This window comes from Mastomys coucha, unplaced genomic scaffold (genome assembly GCF_008632895.1).
Source record: "Mastomys coucha isolate ucsf_1 unplaced genomic scaffold, UCSF_Mcou_1 pScaffold6, whole genome shotgun sequence".
In the NCBI taxonomy this organism is placed as follows: Eukaryota; Metazoa; Chordata; class Mammalia; order Rodentia; family Muridae; genus Mastomys; species Mastomys coucha.
In genome coordinates, this window is record NW_022196912.1 from 13286618 (window position 1) to 13311397 (window position 24780).

The 24780-nt window shown below is 42.8% G+C and overlaps 1 protein-coding gene and 1 long non-coding RNA gene across 4 annotated transcripts in view; one reads left to right on the forward strand and one right to left on the reverse strand.

Annotated features, from left to right (window-relative positions):
* Positions 1–223: 223 nt before the first annotated feature.
* Thumpd2 (THUMP domain containing 2) overlaps positions 224–24780 on the forward strand; it is a 50976-nt gene continuing 26419 nt past the window's right edge. Inside the window, exons 1-6 of one of the 3 annotated variants that reach the window (XM_031355829.1) lie at positions 224–368; positions 10071–10206; positions 11821–12233; positions 13379–13456; positions 16455–16507; positions 21594–21681. In XM_031355829.1, the coding sequence (XP_031211689.1) occupies positions 243–368; positions 10071–10206; positions 11821–12233; positions 13379–13456; positions 16455–16507; positions 21594–21681 (894 nt within the window). In that variant the 5' untranslated portion in view covers positions 224–242. Of the gene's footprint in view, positions 369–5375; positions 5675–10070; positions 10207–11820; positions 12234–13378; positions 13457–16454; positions 16508–21593; positions 21682–24780 lie in introns of those variants that run through there. The other 2 variants (XM_031355831.1, XM_031355830.1) reach the window with 2 other exon arrangements.
* On the reverse strand, positions 23618–24543 carry LOC116079789. The gene is made up of 2 exons (XR_004114152.1): positions 24313–24543; positions 23618–23967 (listed from the first exon to the last, which is right to left on the reverse strand). It is a non-coding gene; the product is annotated as an uncharacterized LOC116079789 (long non-coding RNA).

A 24780-nucleotide genomic window follows, 5' to 3' on the forward strand; every position in this document is an offset into this window, starting at 1 on the left:
TGCTGGAGAACAAGAATTTCTGCTCTTGGCCCCGAGTTAACCTGTTTGGCCCAGTCTTTGATGAAGACGGGGTTAAGGACAATCAGAGAGATGCCGGGCTGCAGGACGTTCGGTGTAGTTTCCGGGACGCTCCATAGGGGGCGGGCCTGCGAAGCTAACGCTCAGGTGCGCGTTCCACGGAAAGGCTCCTGGGCGCGCTCCCGAGCTCACGTGACCGGGTCTCGGGGTCGCGCCCGAGCGCCATGGCGGCGGCCCGGACGGACCCGGGTTCTGACCCCGCTGGCGGCGCCCGGTTCTTCTGCACCGCAGGCCGCGGCCTGGAGCCGTTCTTGATGCGGGAGGTACGCGCGCGGCTGGAGGCCACGCAGGTGAGTCGGGCTCACCGTGCTCCGGGGGCCACGAGGCCACCAGGCCCCCTCTTGCCGCCAGCTTGGGGCTCAGGCCCGGGAAGGACTTGCGAGCACTCGGCTCGCCATCCTTGCGTGCAGTGGGCCCCACCCAGGACCTTCGATGACTGCTAAGAGCAACCGGCAGCTCTGGTGGTTTCGTTCTTTATCCCGTATGGTCACTGCACATCTGTCACAGCCAAAGTTTTGAACAAATGAGTGCGGAAGCCAGTTTTGTCCTGGATTCCTAAAAAAGAAACTATGAAATGGCAGTAGCTGGAGTTAGAATCCTTCCTTTATACCTTTTATGCAGATATACTTTCCGGTCTTGTTTGAGTCTTGTTACAAGACAAAGTTGGGTTTACATTGTCGGATGGCTATGAGACGTACCCAGTACTCCCAAAACACACGTGGTAAATAGTAGCTAGAACAAGAACTCTCTCCTGCCATCCTCACAGCTACCCATGTGTTTCAGTGAGTGACTAGTGAACGGATTTCAAACGTACCCGAATGTGCTAACTGGGTCCTTCAAAACATAGGAAAAGGATGTCATAGGGTAGGTCGGTATTTTTGTGTGTAATGTGTTCTAGGAAAGGGAAAGCTTGCTAAAACCAAACTAGCTGCTCATCTCTGGGAGCAGTGTTCGAAGCCCACAAAAGGACTCTCTGCTATGGTGGGGATCCGGATGTAGATGGTGGAGATGCATGTGTAGATGGTGGAGATGGAGGTGCAGGTGCAGTGGGGAGAGTTGCCAAGAATAGCATCAGCCACATTAATCTAAATAAATTTAATTTAAATATCTAAATAATAATCTCTACATTCATCAAGGATTTTAGGTTTCTTTGTTTGTTTTATCTTGTTTTTAATTGTGTTTGTACTCATATGAATGCCAAGTACTGGTGAAAGCCTGAACCATCAGCTCATCTCCCTGGAGCTGGAGTTACTGGTGATTGTGAGCTGCCCTGCATGGGTGCTAGGGTGCACACATGGGTCCTTTATAAGAGTAACACCTGGTCTTAACCAGGTGAATCCAATGATGTACTCAAGTTATACAATTATAAAATGATGATGGTGATATTCAAGTTCTGAAATCAAGCATAACTATATAATGTCCAACCCAGCCACATGTGGCCATATATATGTTGCAGGGCATTTGATCACACTGTGACCCCAAGATTGTGATATTTACTGGGAGAAAAAAAAACTGTTTCTATTTGTGGTGTGGCTCAGCCCTTAGCATATACCTTTAATCTCTGGCTGGAATACAGACACATCCTTAGCACACATCTTTAATCCCAAACAATGAAGGTAAAGTTAGTTTGTAGAAGGAGGCAGCCATGTTTGAAAGTGATGTCTAATTGAATAGCAGACCAAGGTGAAAGATTTCACAGAATAAGGACACGCCTATCTCTCAGCAGAAGAGAGAGAAAAGGGAAGCTACTTGATTAGGGGCAGAGAGAGGAGGAGGAGACAGTTTTACCTGGACAGTTACAGAGACAGATTGCAGAGAGAGAGAACAAGCTAGACATGGGTGAAGACAGAACAAGCCAGAGAATGAGAAGGAGGGAGCCAGTAGATTAGAACAGATTGCCAGAGTTAGTCTGAGGCCAAGCAGAGTAATTCAGGAGAGGCTGAGAGAGAGAGAGAGAAGACAGATTGAATCAGTTGGTTTGGAGAGGAGTTTGAGCCAGAACAGCTGAGTTGAACCTGCCAGCCAGAGTTCAGAAAGAACTAGAAAGAGTGAATTTATTCAGCAGTAAGTCTCAGAAGCTGCAAACATTCTAGGCCTAGATTAGATTGTACAGAGGCTAGAAGCTTCCAAGTCTAGGCCTAGGTTAGCAGACAGAGGCAGTAAGCCTTAGAGACAATTATATCTGGTAAATAAAAGTTACTTTTACATAGTGAGGCCCAGGAATTTGTTATGTTAACTTGGCGAGCTTAGTGTGGAAATGACAATGTGTCATCCAGTCTGGTTACTTAAGATTGTTAGAAAAAGTATTCTCTTTGTTTCCTTGAAAGACAAAACCATTTGAGGAAAATTTCCAACAGCTAGTGAAAGTCTGTTTGTACCAGTCACTGACCTTTTGCTGGGCTCTCAGTCAATGTACTCTCTCTCTGGCTGGAGGAAGAATAAGTTCAGGGTAAGCAGGGTCATCTGGAGTTTACCGAGACTTGTAAGATTTAGAAAGAAAGAAAGAAAGAAAGAAAGAAAGAAAGAAAGAAAGAAAGAAAGAAAAGAAAAGAAAAAAAAAAAGAAAAGAAAAAGGAGGTCCCATGCAAGGCATTTGAAAACCATGGCTGAAATAGCATTTTAACTGACTCATGCTTTTGCAGCAAGCAGCTGTGGTTACCATGTACCTTCAAGACCTCCATGGACTGTTAGGTATTAGGGCAGTCCAACTACAAAAGACTGACTGTCCTTGATGAAAGCAGCCAGAGCACGAGAAAGGTCTAAAGCACTGGAGTCAAATTTCCCCAGCCCCCAACACCTTAGCTTATTTAAAGGAAAAACAAACGTTAAGAGGGTTATTTGTAGAAAATGATTTGCAATCACTGATATCAGTATGTAACGGTACTGCAACAAGAAGCTTACCTTCTACTGCCCAGGGTGGGTTCCTCTCGTCTGTCTCACCTTAATATCTGAGGAGATTAATATCTAAGACACCTCCCTGTACACAAGTGCATGGTTGCTCAAGTCTGTGTGAACACTCCAGATAGCAGAGGGCACCAGTGCTGTGTCGGCTGTTAAGCAAATTGTTTAGGATAAAATACCAAAGAAGGAGTCTGTGCACGTTCAGTATTTACTTCCTAAATATCTTCTGTCTAAGATATTGAATCCAGCAAGGGGGCAGACATGGAGGACCAAGTACTACTGTACACCTACGCTGTAGCACTGACTGAAGGCTATGCTGCAAAGCCACACAGTAAAGAACATAACATGCTAGCTAAAGTGTTCAGTTTTCCTTGGCTGATACTTTCATGACGTCACTCAACTAAAGACAGGTAGCCTGGAGTGCATAGCCAACAGTGGGTGCTCCATAAATACTCTCCTACACAATGAGTTCTACTAGGATACTCACAGATCACTCCTGTGGGGCTGGAGAGATGCTTCAGAGGTTAAGAGTGCTGGCTGCTCTTCCAGAAGTCCTGAGTTCAATTCCCAGCAACCACATGGTGTTCATGACCATCTATTATGAGGTCTGGTACACTCTCCTGGTGTGCAGGCATACATGCAGGCAGAACAGTGTATCCATAATAATAACGAAATATATCTTTTTTAAAAGATCATTCTTGTGGTGAGAAGAGTCTCCTAGAAATTTAGGTTTCCTGGAAGAAAATTAATATTCAAAACATCTGAATTTATAAAACAGATTAATTCAGAAGTGACTGTTTACTTTTAGAAGATAATCACTCAATTTTAATCAGTGTTTTTATGACTTTAGTGAATATTAAGACTCACCAGGGAAGCTTGTTGAAGGTGCATATTCCTGGGTGCGGAGCCTCAAAAGGTTTTTCCTTCACTAGGCTGCTGATGAGCCCAGGTGTTTGCATTTGAACAGGAAAACACTCTCCCTTCCCAGGGACTGTCACTCAGGTAAATCCTCCAAAACAGCTTGCAGCAAGAAAGCCCCCTGTGTATTCCTTTATGATGTTTTTCATGGACACAGAAACAAACAGAATAATACGGTGAATTCTCTATGCTCATCAACCAGCTGCCTTAGAGATCAACACACAGTGAGTTCAGCTAGATTCATCTTTCCTGCCACACGTCCAACCCATGGGATTTATGTATCTCTAGATTATGATGTTCAGAGCAGGGCATATAGTATAATGTAAAGGAGATGATGAAGCTTTTTAAAACGTCATCTTATCGTTTGCATAGCTAAAAAAATCATTCCTTATCAACAAATACCTAATTAGTATTCAAAGTTGAATTTGCTTATAATACTACTTTTCTTTTTAAGTTTGTGTGTGTTAGTAGGGATTTAAATGCCATACACACATTGTGATTGGTTCATAGTCTTTTTCATCTAATGTATAAATTTACCTGTGTTTCTCTCAGAATTTTCATGTTAAAGTGACTGTTGGTTGCTCTTAAGCTAAAGCAATCTGTAAAATAAAAGCTGTGTGCCTCACAATTGGCTTCTGTCACACTTCCTGTCAGCTTGATTAGTCACGTGTGGTTTCTATGATTTTTTTTTAATCCTTGCTGTTGTATTTATATCCCCTAGAAAATATTAAACTATTCTCAGCTCAACAGGGTCAGTTAGCTCAACATGACTCTCCATGGCTGTGCTGTCCAATTGGGTCACTAATAGCCGTATCAGTGGCCATTTTTTTAGACACTTTGTTGACACCTGAGGTGCTCATAAACTACACATCCAAACTAACTTTGGATACAAAGTTACCCTAGTCTAGACTCCTCACTGTGCTGCTCTGGATGAGGTTGATTCCCCTAGGCCCATGTATTTGAATGTCTGGTTTCCAACTGTTGGTCTGTTAAGGGAGAATTAAGAGGTGTGGCCTTGTGAAGGAGGTGTGTCACTGGGGATGGGTCTCAAGGTTTCAAAAGCCCATACTAGGCCTAGCATTTCTCTGTCTCTGTCTCTGTCTCTGTCTCTGTCTTTCTCTCTCTCTCTCTCTCTCTCTCTCTCTCTCTCTCTCTCTCTCTCTCTCTCTCTCTGTCTGTGTATGCGTATGCGGGCATGGTGGGGTATGGGGGGAGAGTGAGAGACATGGGTCTCAAGGTTTCAAAAGCCCATACTAGGCCTAGCATTTCTCTGTCTCTGTCTCTGTCTCTGTCTTTCTCTCTCTCTCTCTCTCTCTCTCTCTCTCTCTCTCTCTCTCTCTCTCTCTCTGTGTCTGTGTATGCGGGCATGGTGGGGTATGGGGGGAGAGTGAGAGACATCTCTCCATCTCTCCCTCGTCTCTCTGGCTCCATTTGGAGGTTCAGAAGCCCAAGAGAGAGGGACTGTATCTGTGAGAACTTCTTGCTACCTTCTAACATGACAGGCAGCTTCCAGGGAGAGAAAGTGGGCACACTAGGACCCAGCTTCATGTTTGTAAGAAGTTCATTTCCTCAGTAACATCAATCTACTATGAAGCTCTGTCTTTGAAAGCTCCTACCTCCCATAATGCATAGAACATTATATTTCTAGTTCAGAAAAATTGGGGATTTGGAAACCTAGGACTCCATCCTCTGTATTTCTTGTAAACTGAGTTCCTGTAATCTGGTCAGATTGAAGCTTGATTCCCATGTTCCAGTGATGGGGCAGATGTCTTTAAAGGTATGTGGATATTTTAAAATATTTAATATACACATTTAGATCACTCTCAGTACAGAAAAAAAATCTCTTTATGACAATATGTAACGTCTTAAACAGTAATTTTTGGGAAGGATAATAGTAGCAATAGTTGTCTTTAACATAAAATTGAATGTAGTAGAGGTGATGATATGCTGGCTAAGCAGAGGCTTCTGTCGATTGACTCACTGATCTTTACAAATCCACACAGCGGAGACTATTAACCCAAGCCTTTAGGAGGCCAAGTGGTTTTTCATTTTTTAATAGTGTCATGACAATGGGGGATAGTTAAAGCTAAGGGGGTTGTTTCATAGTTATTTCCAAGGGACAGAATGATTGTATATGCCTTTCAAGATTCTATACATTCCTTTTCTTTCAATTTGATGCCATTTTGAAAATTAAATCTATTTTTAAATTCTGTCTTATAAGATGAACCAATACAAACTTAGATACCACCACAGATCACATAGCACTTTAAAAATCCACCCTAAGTCTAAATAGTATCACTAGAATTAGAACTTTGTGCCTCCCAGTGATACTGTGGTTTACCTAAACTTAAACATCTACTAATCTTTAGGCTAAACTTGAGTCCATAAATGTAAAAGGAAAGACAATAATGCTAACCACTTTGACATACTAGGAAGGAAGGGCTCTGAGCTCATCTGCGTGATAGACATTAGACCAGTTGGTTTAGACACTTTGCTTTCATTTGATTCAAAATGGGAGAAACAATTTGTAAATAGTATTTCAAAGAACAGATAATGAGATGATAATGCTACATCACTCTACAATACTATAATTGAATATGATCAGTTAGAAACAATAAACCAAGGCCTAAGAGATTGTCATAGGTGAAGGCGCTTGCTGCCAAGCATGACAGTCTTGAGTTCGGTGGAAGGAGAGAGCTGACTCCACAAGTCGTCCTCTGACCTCCACATGTACACTGTCACACACACACACACATTCACACAGATAAATACATGTGAAGAAGTAGTGATAGCTGCTCTCCAAGAGGACCTAAGTTCAGGTCCCAGCACCCACATTCAGACAGCTGACACCCACTTCCAACTCCAAAGGGTCCATCTGGCCTCTGTGGGCACCCAAACAACACACATGACATACACATGTCCACATAGATAACATTTTAAAATGAAGAGATAAGTTGAAAGGCTAGAGAGATGCTAAGAGCATGGTATTGTTCTTGCAGAGGACCTGAATTAGGTTCCTAGCACCCACATCATGTAGTTGACAATTGCCTGTAATTTCAATCCAGGAAACTTTGACACCTATGACCTCTTATGTCACCCAAACACATATGTGTTTATCTACACACATACACATAATTACAGATAATAAAATTACATCTTACCTAAAAGCAATGAAAAAAAGCTGGATGAAAGGGGAAATACTAGCTCTAGCAGGTGATGAATTCTTTTGTTTGTTTGCTTATTTTGGTGTTTTGTCTGCATGTATGTCCGTGAGAGGTGCGAGATCCCACAACAGGTGTTAGCTGCTATGTGGGTGCTGGGAATTGAACCCCAATCCTCTGTACAAGCAGCCAGCACTCTTGACTACTGAGCCAACCCTTCAGCAGAGCTGATAAATTCTTAAATACTGAAAGTCATTCTGTTAACATTCTATCTAAGCTCCACCCCACAGTTACCTAGCAATAAGCAGGTATGCTCCTCCCAACAGTTACCTGGCAACAGCTAGGTAGGCCTGACCCACTATAAAAGGGGCTGCTTGCCCCTCCTCTCTCTCTTCTCTCTCTTGCCTCTTGCTCTCTTATTCCCCCTCTCTCCACATGGTCATGGCCGGCCTCTACTTCTCTACTCTCTGCCTCTACTACCATCTTAATTCCCCTCTCCATGCCCTGAGTAAACTCTATTCTATACGGGAGCAAGAGAGCAAAAGAGCAAGAGCCTGGAGAGAAAGGCAAGACCCCTTTTATAGTGGGTCAGGCCTACCTGGCTGTTGCCAGGTAACTGTGGGGAGGAGCACACCTAGCTGTTGCCAGGTAACTAGGAAGGAGCTTACCTGGCTATTGCCAGGTAACTGTAGGATGGAGCTTAGACTGAATGCTAACACATTCTCCCTCCTTTGCAAGAACAGTAAGTGCTCTTAACCATTAAGCCTTCTCTTTTGTTTCTGTTACTTCAGTCTTAAATCCATTCATCTTCAGTAAAGTACTTTTGTTTCTTTAGGATCTTGGAAAGGATTTTAGGTTAAGTTGCATAATGGCCTTTATAAATAAGATTTATTTTATGTGTATTGATGTTTTGGCTGAATGTGTCTGTACACCATGTGTGGGTCATATGCTTGCAAAGGTCAGAAGAAAGCAATAGATCCCTGAAACTGGAGTTACAAGTTGCTGTGCACCTGTGTGGGTGCTGGGAGTCAGACTAGCAGTCAGTGCTGGTAACTGCTGAGCCATCCGCTCTAGTCCCTGAATGATAACTTCCTAAGCATGTGGTTTCTTAGTTCATTCTGCATGGTGTGGTAGAATAGCTGGGACTAAGTTACCATAGAAAGAGATGAGATTTATTTGACTCAACATTGTGGTAGCAAAAAGTTGAAATAGCATGGATAGTGACTGAAATGGCCACGTCCATCTGTATAGAGAGATGGAGAAGCTCAGAGAGCCTGTCTGCAGGAGAGGGGTAGGATTCAAGCTTCTCTTACAGCAACCTGCTTTTCTGGGAAGTAGCTACTGTCACGAGACTCAGCAGTAGCCATGTGACCAGCATTGATTTCAAGTTCATTGTGACCCAATCACTGCTTGCCAGGCTAAGTCTAAAAGTTCTGCTAGCTTTTGGTTTCACCACAATGACCAGCCTCACTTACTCGACCCTTGAGGTATACACTATAGCACAAGGTACCCCACATCTCTGGTACCTTAGTTCTAGATAATTTAGGATTGTGTCAGTCAGCCATGACCAGTATGAAAAAAGGAACTCCAGGACCATCAATATCCTTCCTGAATTTAACGACAGCTAGAAAGTTTAGGATTCCTTTTGCACCACATGCAGTTTCCACACCACATTTAGCACATTCAGTTCCCTGTGGATCAGGGAGTTTCCCATCTTTCCTTTCCAGTCTACACATGCTCATCCCAAAGACTCTGAATGATATGCATGTCTCACTCCTGTCTGTTTTCCTGTGCCGTGGCCACGTGTCCCATCGTTTCTCCCTCCAGCATCACACTCCACACCAGTCTTTTATGCCCCCTCAAGGTAATTTTTCTGTCAGCTAAATCATTGCTGTCATAGTTCTCATCAAAATTCTTTAATGGGCTGTCCATTACCATCTATGGTAGTCAGGATTTCATGGCCATATATCGGGCTGGCCTAAGCTATGCCATCCGTCCCCCTGACATTATCAATCAGCATAATTCAGCCAGTGCTGCCAGGATCTGACAGTTTGCTGCAGTCAAGTTTTTGTTGCTTCTGCACCTGCTCCTGTTTGTTAGAATCCTATGCATCCTGGCTCTTAAAAGATTCTTCTCCCAACATTTAAAAATGGTGGCTTCCAATGTTCAATGCTAAAATACTGTGTAGCTTATCAGATGTACTGGGGTTGTCTTATGAGTTTTATATCTTAGTTTACATGTCTGTTGCAAATACTTTTGCTGCAGTTCAGTATTTTCTCTAGTAGACAATGGAAATATTTAAGAAACATCTATCTTGGTCTAGACACCTAGTTTGTGCTATGTAGAACACCTTTCTTTTGCCTACTTTTAAGCAGTGGTTGAGATTTGGCAATTTAATTACTAAATATTTTGTCTCCATATTTTCCAGTCACATGGGTGTGTACTTCACAAGAAGTAACATAATAGTCTGACTACATGATTATTTAGTGGAGCTGTCCAGCCGCCATGGATGAACTGGGTTACCTGAAAGGGGGGCTGGAAATGAAAAAGGAATGGAGTGCTAGAGAAGGATGAAGCCAAGACAAAGTTTCTGGTCAAGGCTCAAAGTTTAATTTTCATCATTATGTTTATATAGGGAGAGTCCACAGACCCATCCTTTGTTTCAGCTGGATTACGTTGCAAAGCAAGTTCAGTGGGCAGTGTACTCCTGTAGGGAATTGAAAATGCTTCAAGGCCAGAGACTCCAGCTAGGTTGTGGCAAACACTCAGTTTGTTTATCCTACTCAAGGCTGGGGGAAGGGCACAATTTAGCCTACCCTAAATGCCAGTTCTGATGTAGAAAATGGGCATGATAAGTCTACCCTAGTGTCTTTAAGTGTTTAAAGGAAAAGCATGTGTTGGTGATGCCTACTACAGAACGTGACCTAAGACAGATGCGCCACACGTGATCAGAGGGGAAGTGGGCCTTATTCTGACCCGCGGCCATACTAATGTCTGGTTTTCTGTGTCTAGGTTGAATATATTTCAGGAAAAGTGTTTTTCACTACCTGTTCAGATTTGCCCTCGATGAAGAAGTTAAAGTCAGCGGAAAGACTGTTTTTGTTGATTAAGAAGCAGCTTCCCATTGCAGTCTCTTCTCTACACAAAGGTACAGTGTGTCCCTGTTGCTTTCACCCACCTGCTATGTGACACCAGGGTTACCCACTTAACAGGGAGTGCCTCCATTTCACACTCCTGGGTACAGCAGAAGTCAGTTACAGACTTCTCGGTACAGGGTGTTGTCTCATAGCTGTAGCAGCTCCATGGCTTCTCTTTGGAACCTGCCACCTTCTGGGTTTTATTGTTCATGTGTTTTCTTCCTAGGGATAAATATGCTCCATTGTATTTATTTGATTTTTCGAAGCATGTAATAACCAGAGTACACAACTTGATAAAAAACTGTCATCTTGCCATGCGGTGGTAGCATACGCCTTTAATTCTAGCACTTGGGAGGCAGAGGCAGGCAGATTTCTGAGTTCGAGGCCAGCCTGGTCTACAGAGTGAGTTCTAGGACAGCCAGGGCTACACAGAGAAGCCCTGTCTAGGAAAACAAAACAAAACAGACAAACAAAAACTGTCATCTTATACATTTTAACTGAGTGATACAGTTGGAAAATACTACATAGTAAATATTTTTTTCTAGAACCTTAAGTGTTTTCAATAAACTATGGCCATGTATAAAGGGAGCTTAGGAGATTCCTTAACTACTCCCTAACTTTAAAATTATGTTGTATAGATAATTTCGAGATTGTGATTAAAGACAGTTTTAAAAGGCAGACCCTGCAGGATTTAACACTGCCTTAACCTTTACTCTGATTGCCATGTGCATAAGACATCAAAGAATTACATAAGTCTATAAGAAGTTATTTCAAGAAATAAATGCAAATGACAGAAATCAAGACTTGAAGAAAAAGTATTAGAGAAATCCTGAGGCCTTGTGGGTAAATCCTGAGGCCTTGTGGGTAGCATAGTTTCTTTACAGTTATCCACATACTGTCATTTTTTGTTTGTTTGTTTGGTTGGTTTTTTTGGAGACAGGGTTCCTCTGTATAGCCCTGGCTGTCCTGGAACTCAATCTATAGACCAGGCTGGCCTCGAACTCAGAAATCTGCCTGCCTCTGTCTCCCAAGTGCTGGGATTAAAGGCGTGCGCCACCACTGCCTGGCCCACATACTGTCATCTTGAAGTAGAGTGATAATTTTCAGATCATCTTGGTGGCTTTGTTAGCTTTTGTTTACAAGAAAAGATTAAAGTTTGATGGGCAAGCTGACAACCCTTAATTTAAAAGTGGCTTGTGTACCTGAAGTTTAATTTCATGAAAACTCATCTTAAGATTTATGTCAAATTTTTTTGTGGTCTTAGATGAAACTCTGTCTTGAAAAATAAATAAATAAATGAAAAATAAAAACCCTCACAATCTAGCTGAGTATATTATCACTAGATAAATGGCATTGCTAAACTAAAACAAGGAAATTTCTATAAATTTGATAAAACTTAGAACTCTGAGTGTAAAATAGTGAAGTTTATTCTGCTTTATATTCTTAGGGTAAATTATATAAATTCCAAATAAAAGTGAAATTTTGTTCATATTGCATTCTTGTTTGTGTAGCAATTCAGCAAACTATTTTAAAGAAATAAAGGTCATTAAACTTGGGATTGGGGAATGTAATGACAATTGTCTATAAAACTTGAAGATGGGTAAACTGAGGTTTTGTTTATTTAGGAAGAATGTTTAACGAGATGCAAAGATTTATAAATGATGATCCAGGAAGTTGGCTGGAGGCCATTTCACTTTGGAGAAAACTTCTCAAACATGATCCAAAAAGAGAAAAAGTTTCTCAAAGGGATGCTAACCCACTAAAACGGAAAGCAGGAGAAAATGAAATTATCATTGCTAAGAAATTAAAAGTAGAGGAGATACAAATGGTTGCCGAGAGTCATGGGGACAGCCAGCAGGACAAACCACTGCAAGGCTCACCAAAGCAAGGGGAAGCTGTCACTAGAACAGAGCTTCAAGAACAGAGAAGACTCCATAGTGCCACGGAGAAGGCAGCTGATGCTCAGAACCAGGACGACTTGACCTTCAGGGTTTCCTGTCGCTGCAGTGGGAATATCAGAAAGGTCATCACTGGACAGGTAGGCTCATCTCCCAGGTGGGATCCTGCTTTCCAAAAGCACACCTCTTACAGAACATGTAACATGGCCCATAAGGAGGTCTGACTCCATAGCATTGTACAGCTTTAAAAGTGCAAGTCCTTTTTCAACTTAGCTCCTGAAGCTCCAGAGGAATAGTATGCTAGTCCATATAACAGCTTTCTTTTGCTTTCTGCATAAAGGTTTCTCTAGGTTCACAGGTGTCCTTTGCATTTGTGAGTCCCAGTGCTATGGTCTTTGTGTGTTGGGAGTGCTTCTTTATTATACCTGTGTGCCTGTTGAGGGCCACCCTGCTTGTGTGATGTTTTTAGGCTTGTCACTGCGACCTAGACCACATGCACACAAAGTCTGACTGTCTAGGAAAGGGTGGTGTCTTAGTTAGGGTTTACTACTGTCAACAGACACCATGACCAAGGCAACTCTTATAAAGACAACATTGAATTGGGGCTGCCTTATAGGTTCAGAGGTTCAGTCTGTTATCATCAAGATAGGAACATGGCAGCATCCAGGCAGGCATGGTGCAGGGGGAGCTGAGAGTTCTACACCTTCATCTGAAGGCTGCTGGTAGAATACTAACTCCGAGACAGCTAGGACAAGAGTATTAAAACCCACACCCACAAGGCCACACTAATCCAACAAAGCCCCTCCCTGAGCCAAGCATATACAAACTATCACAGGTGGATACCTGTTTTCATCCCAAGACCTCATTAGTAGGCCTTTACAAAGTTCAGTCGTACAAAATTGGTCTGGATTTTTTTAGCCAAACTTATAGTCACACAAAGGATGAGTCTAATGAAGCTGACCTGGTCATGCACACATAGGATGGTCATGCTTAGTCTTTCAGGGTGTGTTCATTCCTTTATTAGAAGGATCGAGTGTAGCAGGTCATCGTCTTATGTTACACATCTAGGATTGCCAGAGTAGAGATCCCAGGGGGTTTGAAAGATGGAGAAAATAAAATTCAGCCCTATTGCCTTGTATAGGCAATCTTTGGAGGCATATTTTAATATCACTAAATTGCCACCAGGTGCTATGACTTGGTTTTCCCCAGGCTGCTAGCTTTTATCTGTTTTAAAGTTTTTGTCTTTCTTATATTTTTACCTTTTTTATAACTTGCCACTTTGCAGGAGGCAGGAAGGGTGATTGGGCTCGCTCTCATGAGGCAGTTTGGATGGAAAGCTGATTTGAGGAATCCAAATTTAGAGGTAATGAACATCAATCTCAATTTCCATACAACAGCATCTTGCCCTTTCCATACGTCTCATGGCACCTTAGTTATAACAAGTATGTCTGCACAGACCCAGCAGCCTGCTTCCTCTTGGCAGCCAATAGTGCAGAAAACGTCTCCCCACACTGGAGTCCTTTGGCTACAAGCTGAAGAAAAAAATCGTGGCGATGTCACAGAGGCACTGTCTGTGGCCTTCACATGCGTAACATTCAGGAGATGTTACTAGTGGCTTTGTGGGGCTTGTGGGCTTGTTTATCTTCTATTGGGAACCAATACATAGAGAGAAGGTAACAAAAAACAGCCTTCCCTGTACTTTGAAACATTTTCTGAATTGATTTGGCAGGCAGGTAGTTATTTTCATAAGTTTTGTATAAACTTACTCCATGTGATACAACTTTCTATGGGGACAGACTTGACCAAATAAGTCAGAACCCTTTGTGAGTTGTTGCCTCTTTGCTGCCTCCTCCCCATACCTTATTTGATGGTTTTTGTCTCTAAAATGTAGTACCTGTAGGATTATGGATCCTGCATCTGCTCCGCCACAAGGCTCCTCTACAGGGCTCAGCCACTTAGGGAGGCAGGATGCAGGAAGTTGACTGGCGCTTACCCACTGTTGCCAGGTGGGGGTGTTGCCCCGAGACACCGCTCTGGGGCTGAGGTGTGGGACAGCCGGAGCCGCTTTGGGGTCCTCAGGCCTGTGAGGAGGCCGGGCCATTTGGTTCTTAAGCTCTTGGATACCCAGGTACTGAGAGGGGCATCTACCAGAGATTAGACAGCGGCTCTATAGGTAAAGGCCTTCTCTATGACTCCCCACAGCAGGTCGCAGGTCCGGATGGAAAGAGGCAGCCCATGGCTTTAAGGCATTTATTGTCATGGCAGAAAATGGACGAGTAAAACCGTACCCCACTTCTCAGGGTGAGCCTGAGGTTAAATACCTTTTGCAGGGAGGAGTGTCTGAGAAGGAAAGCTTATTGGCTAAGTCCTCCAGGCCTTTAGGTACCTCATTAAAATGGAGATCTGTCTTGAGCCTACATGACCACAGGTCACATCTTCTACAAGTGAAGGGGCTTGGGGCATTATAGCCCCAAATCTATGGTGGGCTACAGCTAGTTACGGACCAGGGGCCTGGTGCCTGCGAACAGGCAAAGCACCTACAGTCCCTTCAAGGTTACAGTCCCTTCAAGGTTACAGTCCCTTCAAGTTACAGTCCCTTCAAGGTTACAGTCCCTTCAAGGTTACAGTCCCTTCAAGGTTACAGTCCCTTCAAGGTTTCCAGGGCTTCAAAGCATTAGCTCAACCGGGGACCAAGCTACCTTTCACAGTCCCACAAGATTATTTGACATTATGTTGTTTCTCCTCTTCATCTTCATTTTTTCTCCTTCTCTCCTCTTGCTCTGGTATATTGTTAAAATCTTCCCCAAAATATCATCAGTTTAGCTCCTACCCACCATCTCATGTAACTAATAATCACTATAATGGGTTAAAGTAGTCATGCAAAAGCATGCTTGGCATCAAAGCAACATAGAATAAAATGCATGACAAACTGATGAAGAGTCAGATCTTAAATTTGACCCTGTAAAACTGATAGGAATCAGTTTTATAGTGAGAGAAGCAGTTCCTGATATTTTACATGTGAAAATGAGATCAATATATATTAAAATTTGAACAGAACTCTATTAAATGGTTTTGGTAAAATGCATCATCAATACAGTTGGAAAGTTCGGATGTGATGTGTTGGTTGGTGGAGGAATTATACACAAGTGTGACCATTTTCATGCAAATCTGGATGAAAATTACCTGTATTAAAAAGACTCTGGTAAAAATGCTAGTACTGAACCTAACCTTGAGGACTGGGGTGTGGCTTACTGGTAGAGCACTTACCCAGCATGTGTGAGTCCCTGGGTTCAGTGTTCAGACTCTAGCAGCGACTAAAGGAATCGACACGTTGGACGAAAGTACCATTTGGTTTACATGTTAGAATGGTCTATAAGTCTCATCAGACTATAAAAGTAAGAGAAATTCCAAGTTTTCAACTTGATATGGTCTACTAGTGATGATACTTTAAGTTCTGTCCAAGACCTAAAAGAAGGACGGATTGGGGCAAGGGTTTGGTTTGGTTTGGTTTGGTTTGGTTTGGTTTGGTTTGGTTTGGTTTGGTTTGCGTGGCACAAAATGGAGTTATTTGGGAAGAGAAATTTCACTGAAAATACTTTCATCAGATGGCCTGTACATGGGTCTGTGAGGCATTTTCTAAATGATTCATGTGGGAGAGTTTAGCTCATTGTGGGTAGCAGTGCCCCTCTGGACAGGTGGTCCTGATCTATACAAAAAAAGCAAGCTGAACAAAGCTTAGGAGCAAGCCAATAGGCAGCGGTCCTCCACGGTCTCTGCTTCAGTTCCTACCTCCTCCTTGAGTTCTTGCCCTGACTTTCCTCGGGGATGGAGAGTGACCTGAGAGTTGTACTATGAAATAACCCCTTTCTTCCCAGGTTGCATTTGGTCCTGTTTTTTCTCACAGCAATAGAAGCCTAACTAAGACACTCACCTGCAGATAGTAGAGGGGAGAGTGCCCTGGCTTACAGAAGTGCCCCTTATCTGAGCTGTCTGCAGTAGGCAGCTCTGCATAGCTGGAAGTCTTTCTTGAGGTTAGACCAGACTTGAGGAATTCTTAGCCACCCCAGCTCTATCCCGTTACTTCAGTTCAGAGAGTCACAGGGTAGAAAGATCTGAGTTCTTTGACATAGGACTCCAGTGCTCACCCACCATCTAGACCTCAGATTTTTCTTTTTATAAAATGAACCTAAATTTGGTTCACCTCTGGTTAAGGACAAAAGATAATAGAGTTTTTCCAGTAGGAAATGTAGGACAAGTAGGTTATGGCATCTCTTATTAAAATACAAGTCATATGAACTCAAAACAAATGCTTGATGTGGTGTTTTCTTGTGTTGTTGTGATGCCTGTGTTTGTTCTTTCAGATCTTCTTGCACCTGAGTGATGCTTACTCTGTGGTAGGAATTCCTCTGCTCAGGTAAGGGCTGTATTTGTAGAATTAAGAACTTACTTTATTTATGTGGTATGGACTATTAATACAGCAGAGGAGGCAGTTTGCCAAGATCTTTGCTCGGGGATGGATCTTGATCTAACCAGAGCTGAGAAAGGTTGACCACAGTCTTCCATGGATTACAGGATAAATCTTGAAATGATGCTTGGCTATTTCTATCCAGTAGTCTGCACAGGCCCATGTATAAGCAAGATTGTTAGTCTATTGGCATCTTGGTGATAGAATTTAAAAAGAAAATGAAGCATAGTTATATAAATGCATATTGAACATTCTGCAAATTTATTGCCATTATTGTTTTATTACAAGTGGCTATTGTTCATTTTAAAGATCATTTTCAAGGGTCTCCTTACTCATACAGAGCACTAAATAAGTTCAAATTCTTTTTTTAAAAACATCTCCTGAATTCTTAGTGGGCAACAGTTGCTTCTTCTAGATGTTTTGGGGAGAACGCTGGTTGGATGCCAATAGTCACTCTTAGGTTATTGAAAGCAGGTAAGTAGCATTGGCATTTAAAATGTCTATGTGCCTAACCCTATGCATGCAGTGTAGTGATTTACATACCCTTTTCTGTTAATTCTGCATTTGCCCTAAGCTCCTGCTTTCTCCGTCTTACATGAGGATGTATTTTTAAAATGCTCAAGGTAGTTATAGTGGTTCTTCTCCAATGGAGCTCTGCAGCTGGCCAGCACAAGGCAGAGAGCTCTGCACGTGCTCAGGAATGCTGAACAATAGTGTCCCTGCTTATTGTTGGTCATATGACAGGCTCTGCCAGTGTCTCACCACCACCAAGGACCAGGAATTAGATGAAGGTTCTTGGTACTACAACCCCTGTGAGACAGTCACCTGCCTTGGTGGCCTGATGCTTTCCCTGGGCCACAGTTACCCCACTGCCAGCTCTTCAAACCCAAGCCTCACCTGCTGTGTGCTATATGGTGTCCAGGGTGTCCTGCTGCGGGTCCTTGATAACTTTATTCCAGTACTTCTGCCCATCTGGCTTTCTGTAAATCCCCTAATTGCTGACATAAAGAATGGAGGGAACCGCAGAATGCATTTGAGCTATGTGTTCATTGGTGATCACCAAAACCAAGGCCAAGTAAGACAGTTAAACATAAGCATATTTTATAAGAATTTATAGCATAAAGGAAGTCTCAGTCACTTTCTGTCTCTCTTTGTGCCACACCCTCTCCTACTCCTTCCCTCTTCTTTTCCCTACCACCCTCCCCCATCCTTGATGCTGGGGGTCAAACCCAGGGCTTCACACACATGCAATAAAACAAATGTTATATTTCTGAACTATATTCCCAGCCACTTTCTACGTCCTCCCAAAAAGGTGAGACTGGAAATTTACTAGAAAAACCTAGTAGTACTAAAATGCAGCAGTGATATATTTAGATTCTAATGCCAAATAAACTAATATTTTAAATTTTCAATTATATATAAAACTGTTAAATTTTTATTCAGCAAACATATATAACTTTATATGTGTTTTTAAGTCATTAAGTTTTATAATTCCAGCTGAGCAGTGGTGGCACATGCCTTTAATCCCAGCATTTTGGAAGCAGAGGCAGGCGAATTTCTGAGTTCAAGGCCAGCCTGGTCTACAGAGTAAGTTCCAGGACAGCCAGGGCTACACAGAGAAACCCTGTCTCGAAAAACAAAACAAAACAACAAAAGCAAAGGTTTATAATTCCAATTTTTCCATACTTGTAGTAATACAAGTCATGCATATAGCATTTCAAATAACAATTGGTAATAAGCTAAAAGCTTAAAAGCACATATGTACCCAAAGATTAAGACTCAGAACTGGAACGCACAGTGTAATGAGAAGTTACCATTGATATCCTGTGGTGAGTTGCATTGACTGCCTCAGCAAAGGAAAGAAGTGGTCTCAAAGGTGTCTCACAGCTGACATAATGATTTGTGTGAGTATAAACCGAAGAACAGTATGATGACACTGGCCATGGAAGAGAGTGGAAACTTAGGAAACAGCATAAGATCGCCAGGATGTCCGATGGCCACATCAGAATATTATAGGAGTTCCTGAAGGGTTGCTTTTTTAAAAATAAGAACTGTGTGGATCTTTTGAAAAGCAGTTTGAAGTCTCAAGGGCATTAGCTGTACCTACACCAACATGGTCATGGTATCTCTTCTTTTCTATAAAATCAAGAAAATAATATTACCTACTTTATAGCTGTCTATTGGTATGATTAGACACCATGGCCAAGACAACTTATAGAAGGAATTGGGGGCTTACAGTTTCAGAGGATTAGAGTTCATTACCATCATGGTGGGGAGCTTGGCAGCAGCAGGCAGGCAAGCATAGTACAGTAGGAGGTAGAAAGAGACTGAGTTTGGCATGGGCCTTTGAAACCTTAAAACTCATGTCCAGTGACACACCTCTTCTAACTAGGCCACACTTGCCAACCCTTCCTAGCCAGCACACTGTGGAGCGAGCATTTGTATGCGTGTGTCTATGGAAGCTGCTCTTATTCAAGCCACCAAGCCAGCTTTGTGGTTGGGGTTAAGTGAGCCAGCCTGGGTGACAGTTTCTAAGATTCAGAGTTTGCTGAATACATTTTTAACTTTTATTTTTGAAACTGTCCAGGAAGGGGAGGAATATTACTACAGGAATCCATTCAATTAGTCTGAGGTGAACCACTGTGTCTCTGAGTAAGATGGTTATTAAGTTCAAGAAATCCAGTTTGGGAGTAGAATAACCCAAGAGTTAACTATTACGTGGTAGATGGGCATAGGACCTAAGAGACTTGAAAGATTAGATGTGGTGGCACATGCTTGTCATCTACAGCAGGATGCTCTGGGTGCGTGGGGAGTCCCAGGACTGCGTAGGCTGCATAGCACAATCATATGGGAGAGGGGAGGGAGGGAGGCAAGAAGGGATAGAAAGTATGAAAGATAAGAAAGGGTGTGAGGGGATTAAGGCCTCCCCAGTGGACAAGAGAAGGAAAGATTGTCCAGGCAGACGTACCAAAATTTCTGTCTTCCTTTCTTTGATAAGTGTGTTTGTGTGATAAAAGACTCTGACAAAAGCAACTTTGGGGAGAAGAGTATTCTTGGGCTCCAACTCTAGGTTACAGTCTACCATGGCAGAGAAACGTTTGATCCACAGGCAAGCGCGGAGAGCAGTAAGTTAATGCATGTCGTGCTTAGCCTGCCCTCTCCATGTTATACAGCCCAGGGAGTACTCAGGTTATACTCAGGGGATAGCCGTGGACACAGTGAGATGGGGCTTTCCACACCAATCATGTAATCAGAAGAATTCCTTGCAGCCATTCTCAGAGGTTAACCTAAATCCAGGCAACCCACACACAGGCCACAGGGTGCCTAGAGAGGGAGGGCTGTTCCCAGGCGTAAACACCACCCTCCTTGTCTTGATGGAAGATGTTGTGTAAGAGAAGAAAGAAATTCACCTGCATGGAACAAACCAAAACCTGTATTTCCTTTTGAACAACTAAAACTTGATTTAAAACAAATCCTAAACAAGTAGATCATTGTTTTTATTCTTAAGAGTTTGAGCTCTGCTTCCCCCTTGAGTCTCCCATGCTGGTTTGAATGGGTCCGTTTGTTGTGGTCATAGCAGATCACGATGCCTAGGTTTACGCAGAGCAAGAGCACATTATATTTGACAGATATGTCAAAGTTGTCGGAGGTCTTATACGAATCCCTGCTGCCTGGAAGAAGACTGTAAACGTCTCAACGAGGACCGTTTTCCACTTGGGTCTCCTGATGGGTACCTATAGGATAAGCTGATGTGTTTTGCAGCAAGATAATTGCCAAGCTTACTTTGTAGGAGCAAAATTCATTGATCAAAATATTTTATGGTCTATCTGCTGCCCGTTTATAGCCTGGAATTCAAAGCTATAAATATAGTGCTGTTTATAATGTGATATTATTTCCTGAAAAGGCTTAAATTAAAAGGCCATTTCACATGGGTTTACCTCACGGAACTATCTAATTGTGATAGGAAGTGCACAGTTGCAGTGCCTCATTTGGTTCTAAGAATTTAAGAGGCATGCAGAAGATAAAAACAAAATAATCTAAAACCAGACAAAGATGAGAAATAAACTGATAACAAATTGGTGTGTGGAGTTACACTTTTAGAAGGATGGAGAAAACTGGCTTTTTGTGACAGCCCTCTCACTAGTTTTAAAATAAACCTACCCCCAAACAAACCAGCACAAATTCTTGAAATCATAACCTGTTTATCTTATCAAAATTGCTTATTGTCTTAGAGAGGCAGATCTGGAGGCTGGGGAGGCAGCTCAGTCTGTAAGATGCTTATTATACCCTGGCGAGGACCTAACTTCATCCTCCGAACCCCAGATGGCTTCCATTTGGAGCCCCAGCAATGGGGTGGCAGAGACAATGGGCTCACTGTACCTGTTCTTCAGTCTAAGGCTAATCAGCAAGCTTCTGGTCCCAGAGTACTGGTCTTGAGAAATAACGTAGACAGACCAGACGGCCTCTGAGGAGTAGCTCTCAAGGCTGACCTCTGACCTATATCCACACAAAATGGCAGAAATGATACATGTCTGTCAGATGTAGAAACATGGTAGCTAGGAAGAGCAGTGGGAATAGGGTGGGCCTGTGCTGCAGTTAAGAATGAGAGGGGAGACTCATTTGTATGCTTCTGCCTCATTCTGTCCTCTGAGGAAGATGCAAATCAGCAGAAACCAAGCTTACAGAAGACACTAAATTCCCCATATTGCATCCAGATCACAAAGCCCTGTTCCCCTTGCTAATGCCAGCTGTTCTGTGTAGAAAGATGGGAAGTGCTAAGTAAGTTTCCTTCATATATGATTATGGTTTTGTAACTTAAATTTCAGTTGTCTAAAAAAATTATTAACCCTAGTTGGTTACAAATGGCTCAATGTGGAAGGGATTTAATAATGAGATGAAAATATCCTATAGTTCAGAGAACATATCAGATTGATATGTTAAAAGTGCTTCTCAGAGACAAAATAGTCTTTTTTTTTTGCATCCTGTTCTTTAGCGTATGGTAATATTTGATACCTACCTTGTCTCTTTCTTGCAGAGTTCCCTTAGCCAGCAGAACTTACATCCAGACGGCTGGGCTGCGGTCAACCATAGCGTGGGCCATGGCATCCATTGCAGAGATTAAGGTCAGGAAGATGTCTGGGTCCCTCTCAAGGCCTGCGCATGAGGCTCTTCCTGTGTTAACTACACAGTCTCTGATTGCTTGTTTCTGTTTTCTCCTCTCTCTTTTATTTTTTGCAGCTACCAATTGACTTTAAAGCCTTTGTTTTATTTCTTGCTTTTTTCTTTTCTGCATTGAACTTATGTAAGCATTTTGACTAAAAAAATGACTTGTGTTTTATTATTTCTGATTTGTGAGTCATACTCCAAAAATGTGGCCTATAGAACCATCATCTTTAAAAACGGTGGCTTCCTCTGTGTCCACTGTCTTCATCAGTCTGTGAAAGTCCCGCTGACAGTAGGAGAGTTTTATTTTCTTTTTGATGGATGTTCTGTGTGATCTCTGCAGCCTGTATTACTGTCTAGAGGCTATTGTGAAACTTCCTGCACGCTGTATTTGCATTAAGTCGCACTTCTCCTTCAGTGAGATTTCACTGCAGAAGCTGTTTGCTCTGAGACTCCTCTCCCTCTGTCTGGGTTAGCCAGCTCAGCTCAGACTTCCCCACGTCTTGTGTCTTATTGATCATTTCACACTCTGCTTTTCATTTTCAAGTTCAAGGGGTGTTTTTGTTGCTATTTTGCCTTTTGTTTCTCCCAGGAAGTCCTGAGCACCCTTTGGAACAAAGGCTGGTCTTGAACTTTAGATTGTGCTTCTGTGTCAGCCTCCCTGTTTTCTGTTTATTACATCCACACCCAGCTTCACGCCTGGCTTTGATCTTTTCTGTCCCTGTTTCTTTCATTGAAAACATCTAGGAAGAGGCATGACAGATTCATTTTCTGTCTGCCTCCTCCACTTGTCTGCTGTCTGTGTGTAGTGTTTCACACTGTTTACCAATGAACTGCCCCTGCTGTGTCCAGTGTGCCTGCTAATCCCATAGGTTGCTTTGCCCACTCCTAACTGATCCATTCCCACTGCTTCTTCCCAGCTGCCCCTTCTGGGTCATGAGGAGCCCTTCCTCTTCCCCTCCCTGCAGCCATACTTTGGCAATGGTCCTGACTTCCCCTCCCAGCTCCCAGCTGCTAAACTGAACTAAGTTCGTTACTGTGTGTCACAGATGCCCTCAAAGTTGCCTCTGCTGTTTTTGAATCTTAGTTCTTTCATGGCTCTCTGTTAAAGCATACTTTCACAGCACATTTGGGTACAGTTGCAAAGACTCCTCCAAGATGTGTTGTTTGTCATCTTGTTCTCTTACCCTTCCCCATCTGGGGCACCAGCAATGACTTGGTTCAAGTCAGTCTATAGCCATGCCCTCCCCTATTGTATTTGACTGGAACACTGTCTGAATCCATCCCTTCCTCAGATTTCCCCTTTCTTCCTTTCTTCCTCATGGCGGACAGAGAGGCTTGATTTGGAGTTCTCCCCTTTCGGGCATGGAATGTTCTCCCTCCTTTATCTTCAGATGCCACCAATGAATGTGCCACACACTGTGGGTTTCTTGGTTCTTTCTAAAGGCTGGCTCCTAAGAGTTTTGTCTTCAGTCCTAAAGCTCAGGAATATTGCCAGAATCTCTGTAGATGACAAGATGAAAATAGTATGCCATGCTGTTAGACTGCCGTTAGGGTCAGAGCCCAGGCCTTAGCAACCATGATAGGCTAGGCTCAGCCACCTGTCCTCAGTAGGCCAGTGACAAACAGGGCTGACAATGTGGCTCAGTGGCTAAACTTATAGCTGTTCTTCAAGGGGACCAGGACTCAGTTGATTCCCAGCACCCACATGATGGAGTGCATTCATCTGTAACTCCAGTTCTAGGCATGCACTTCTTTTCTGGCTTCCTCAGGCACCAGGCACACACACAGTACACATAGTACACAGACATACATGCAGGTAAGACACTCATACACAGGAATAAAATAATTTTTAAATTAAAAATAATAATAATCATGAATAGAAAAAAGGAAATGAAAAAAGATTTAATCAGTAAAACAACCTTGGAAAGAAAACTAACAAAAAATGTCCAGTGAGCCACCCATCTCCATTTCATCTCCGCAGTCCTGACAGGTGTTTAGGTTAAATAAAGGGCCGGTGTAGATAACTAAGCAGTCAAGGTGTTGTCCTGCCCACCACTGTCGTCCCATTCCCTGTCTCTGTTTCGCAGTGGTCTGGCAGTTGTCAGACTGTGAAGTACTTCTGAGACAAATTCCTCCTCTGGCTTTGCTTTCTCTCAGCAGAAGGTCCAAAGAAAAGTTTCTCGGGTCCATTTTCTCCATGATGAGAGGAGAGAAACACACTCCTTCGAATATCTTCCTTCCTGCTGTAATGGTTACAGTAGGTTCAGACCAAGACTAGATGCATTAGCATTAATAAAGCAATTAAACCAGTGGCTGTCATAGGAAATGCACACGTGTGAGTTGTTATGGCAGTGGTATTTAAAGTTGTTATAGTATATGAAATTGTTGCTATTTAGTAGTAATTACTGTCTATTGTTCCTCTTAGCTAAACACTCTTCCATTATTTAATATCATTGCCTCAGCTGTCTTGTGAGTGTGACTTTAAGCTCTTTAGTTTTGACCTCTGAAATTCCCAGTAGAGCGTGTTGACCTGCTGCTCCATCCTCCAAGCCATCCCTCCTTTCCCATGTGGTTTCCCCATATCTTACCTCTAGAGATGTTTTTCTAAGTTCCAAGAGTAACAGAGACATGATCTCCCTTAATCACTTGTCGGTTTTTCTAGCTTTAAAGTCATGGTTTTGTTGTCAAGTGCGAATATTTATAAAGTCTCATATCACGTTCCCTCAAGTAGTCCACAGCTCTGCTCACTGGCGCCCCTCAGACGAGCCAGGTGTTTTTGTTTGCTCATTAAGGTCATCAAAGTGTGTTATCAGTGGATATGTGACTGCCTGGAGCAAACGATAAGAGGCAACCAGACCTCTGTATCAGCGGTGTGCAGACTGTTGGCCCTGAGATGCCTGAAGGAAAGGCAGCTGTCTGGTCTCCTTCTAGGCCTATAGCTCTCTAAAGACAAGCTCCCACCTGGTTCCACTACTGTTCTTCTTACTCAGCCCAAGCAAGGAGCCCCTACCAGTTCCTTCTTGGGAGTCTCAGCGGGAGCCCAGGCTTCTCTGAAT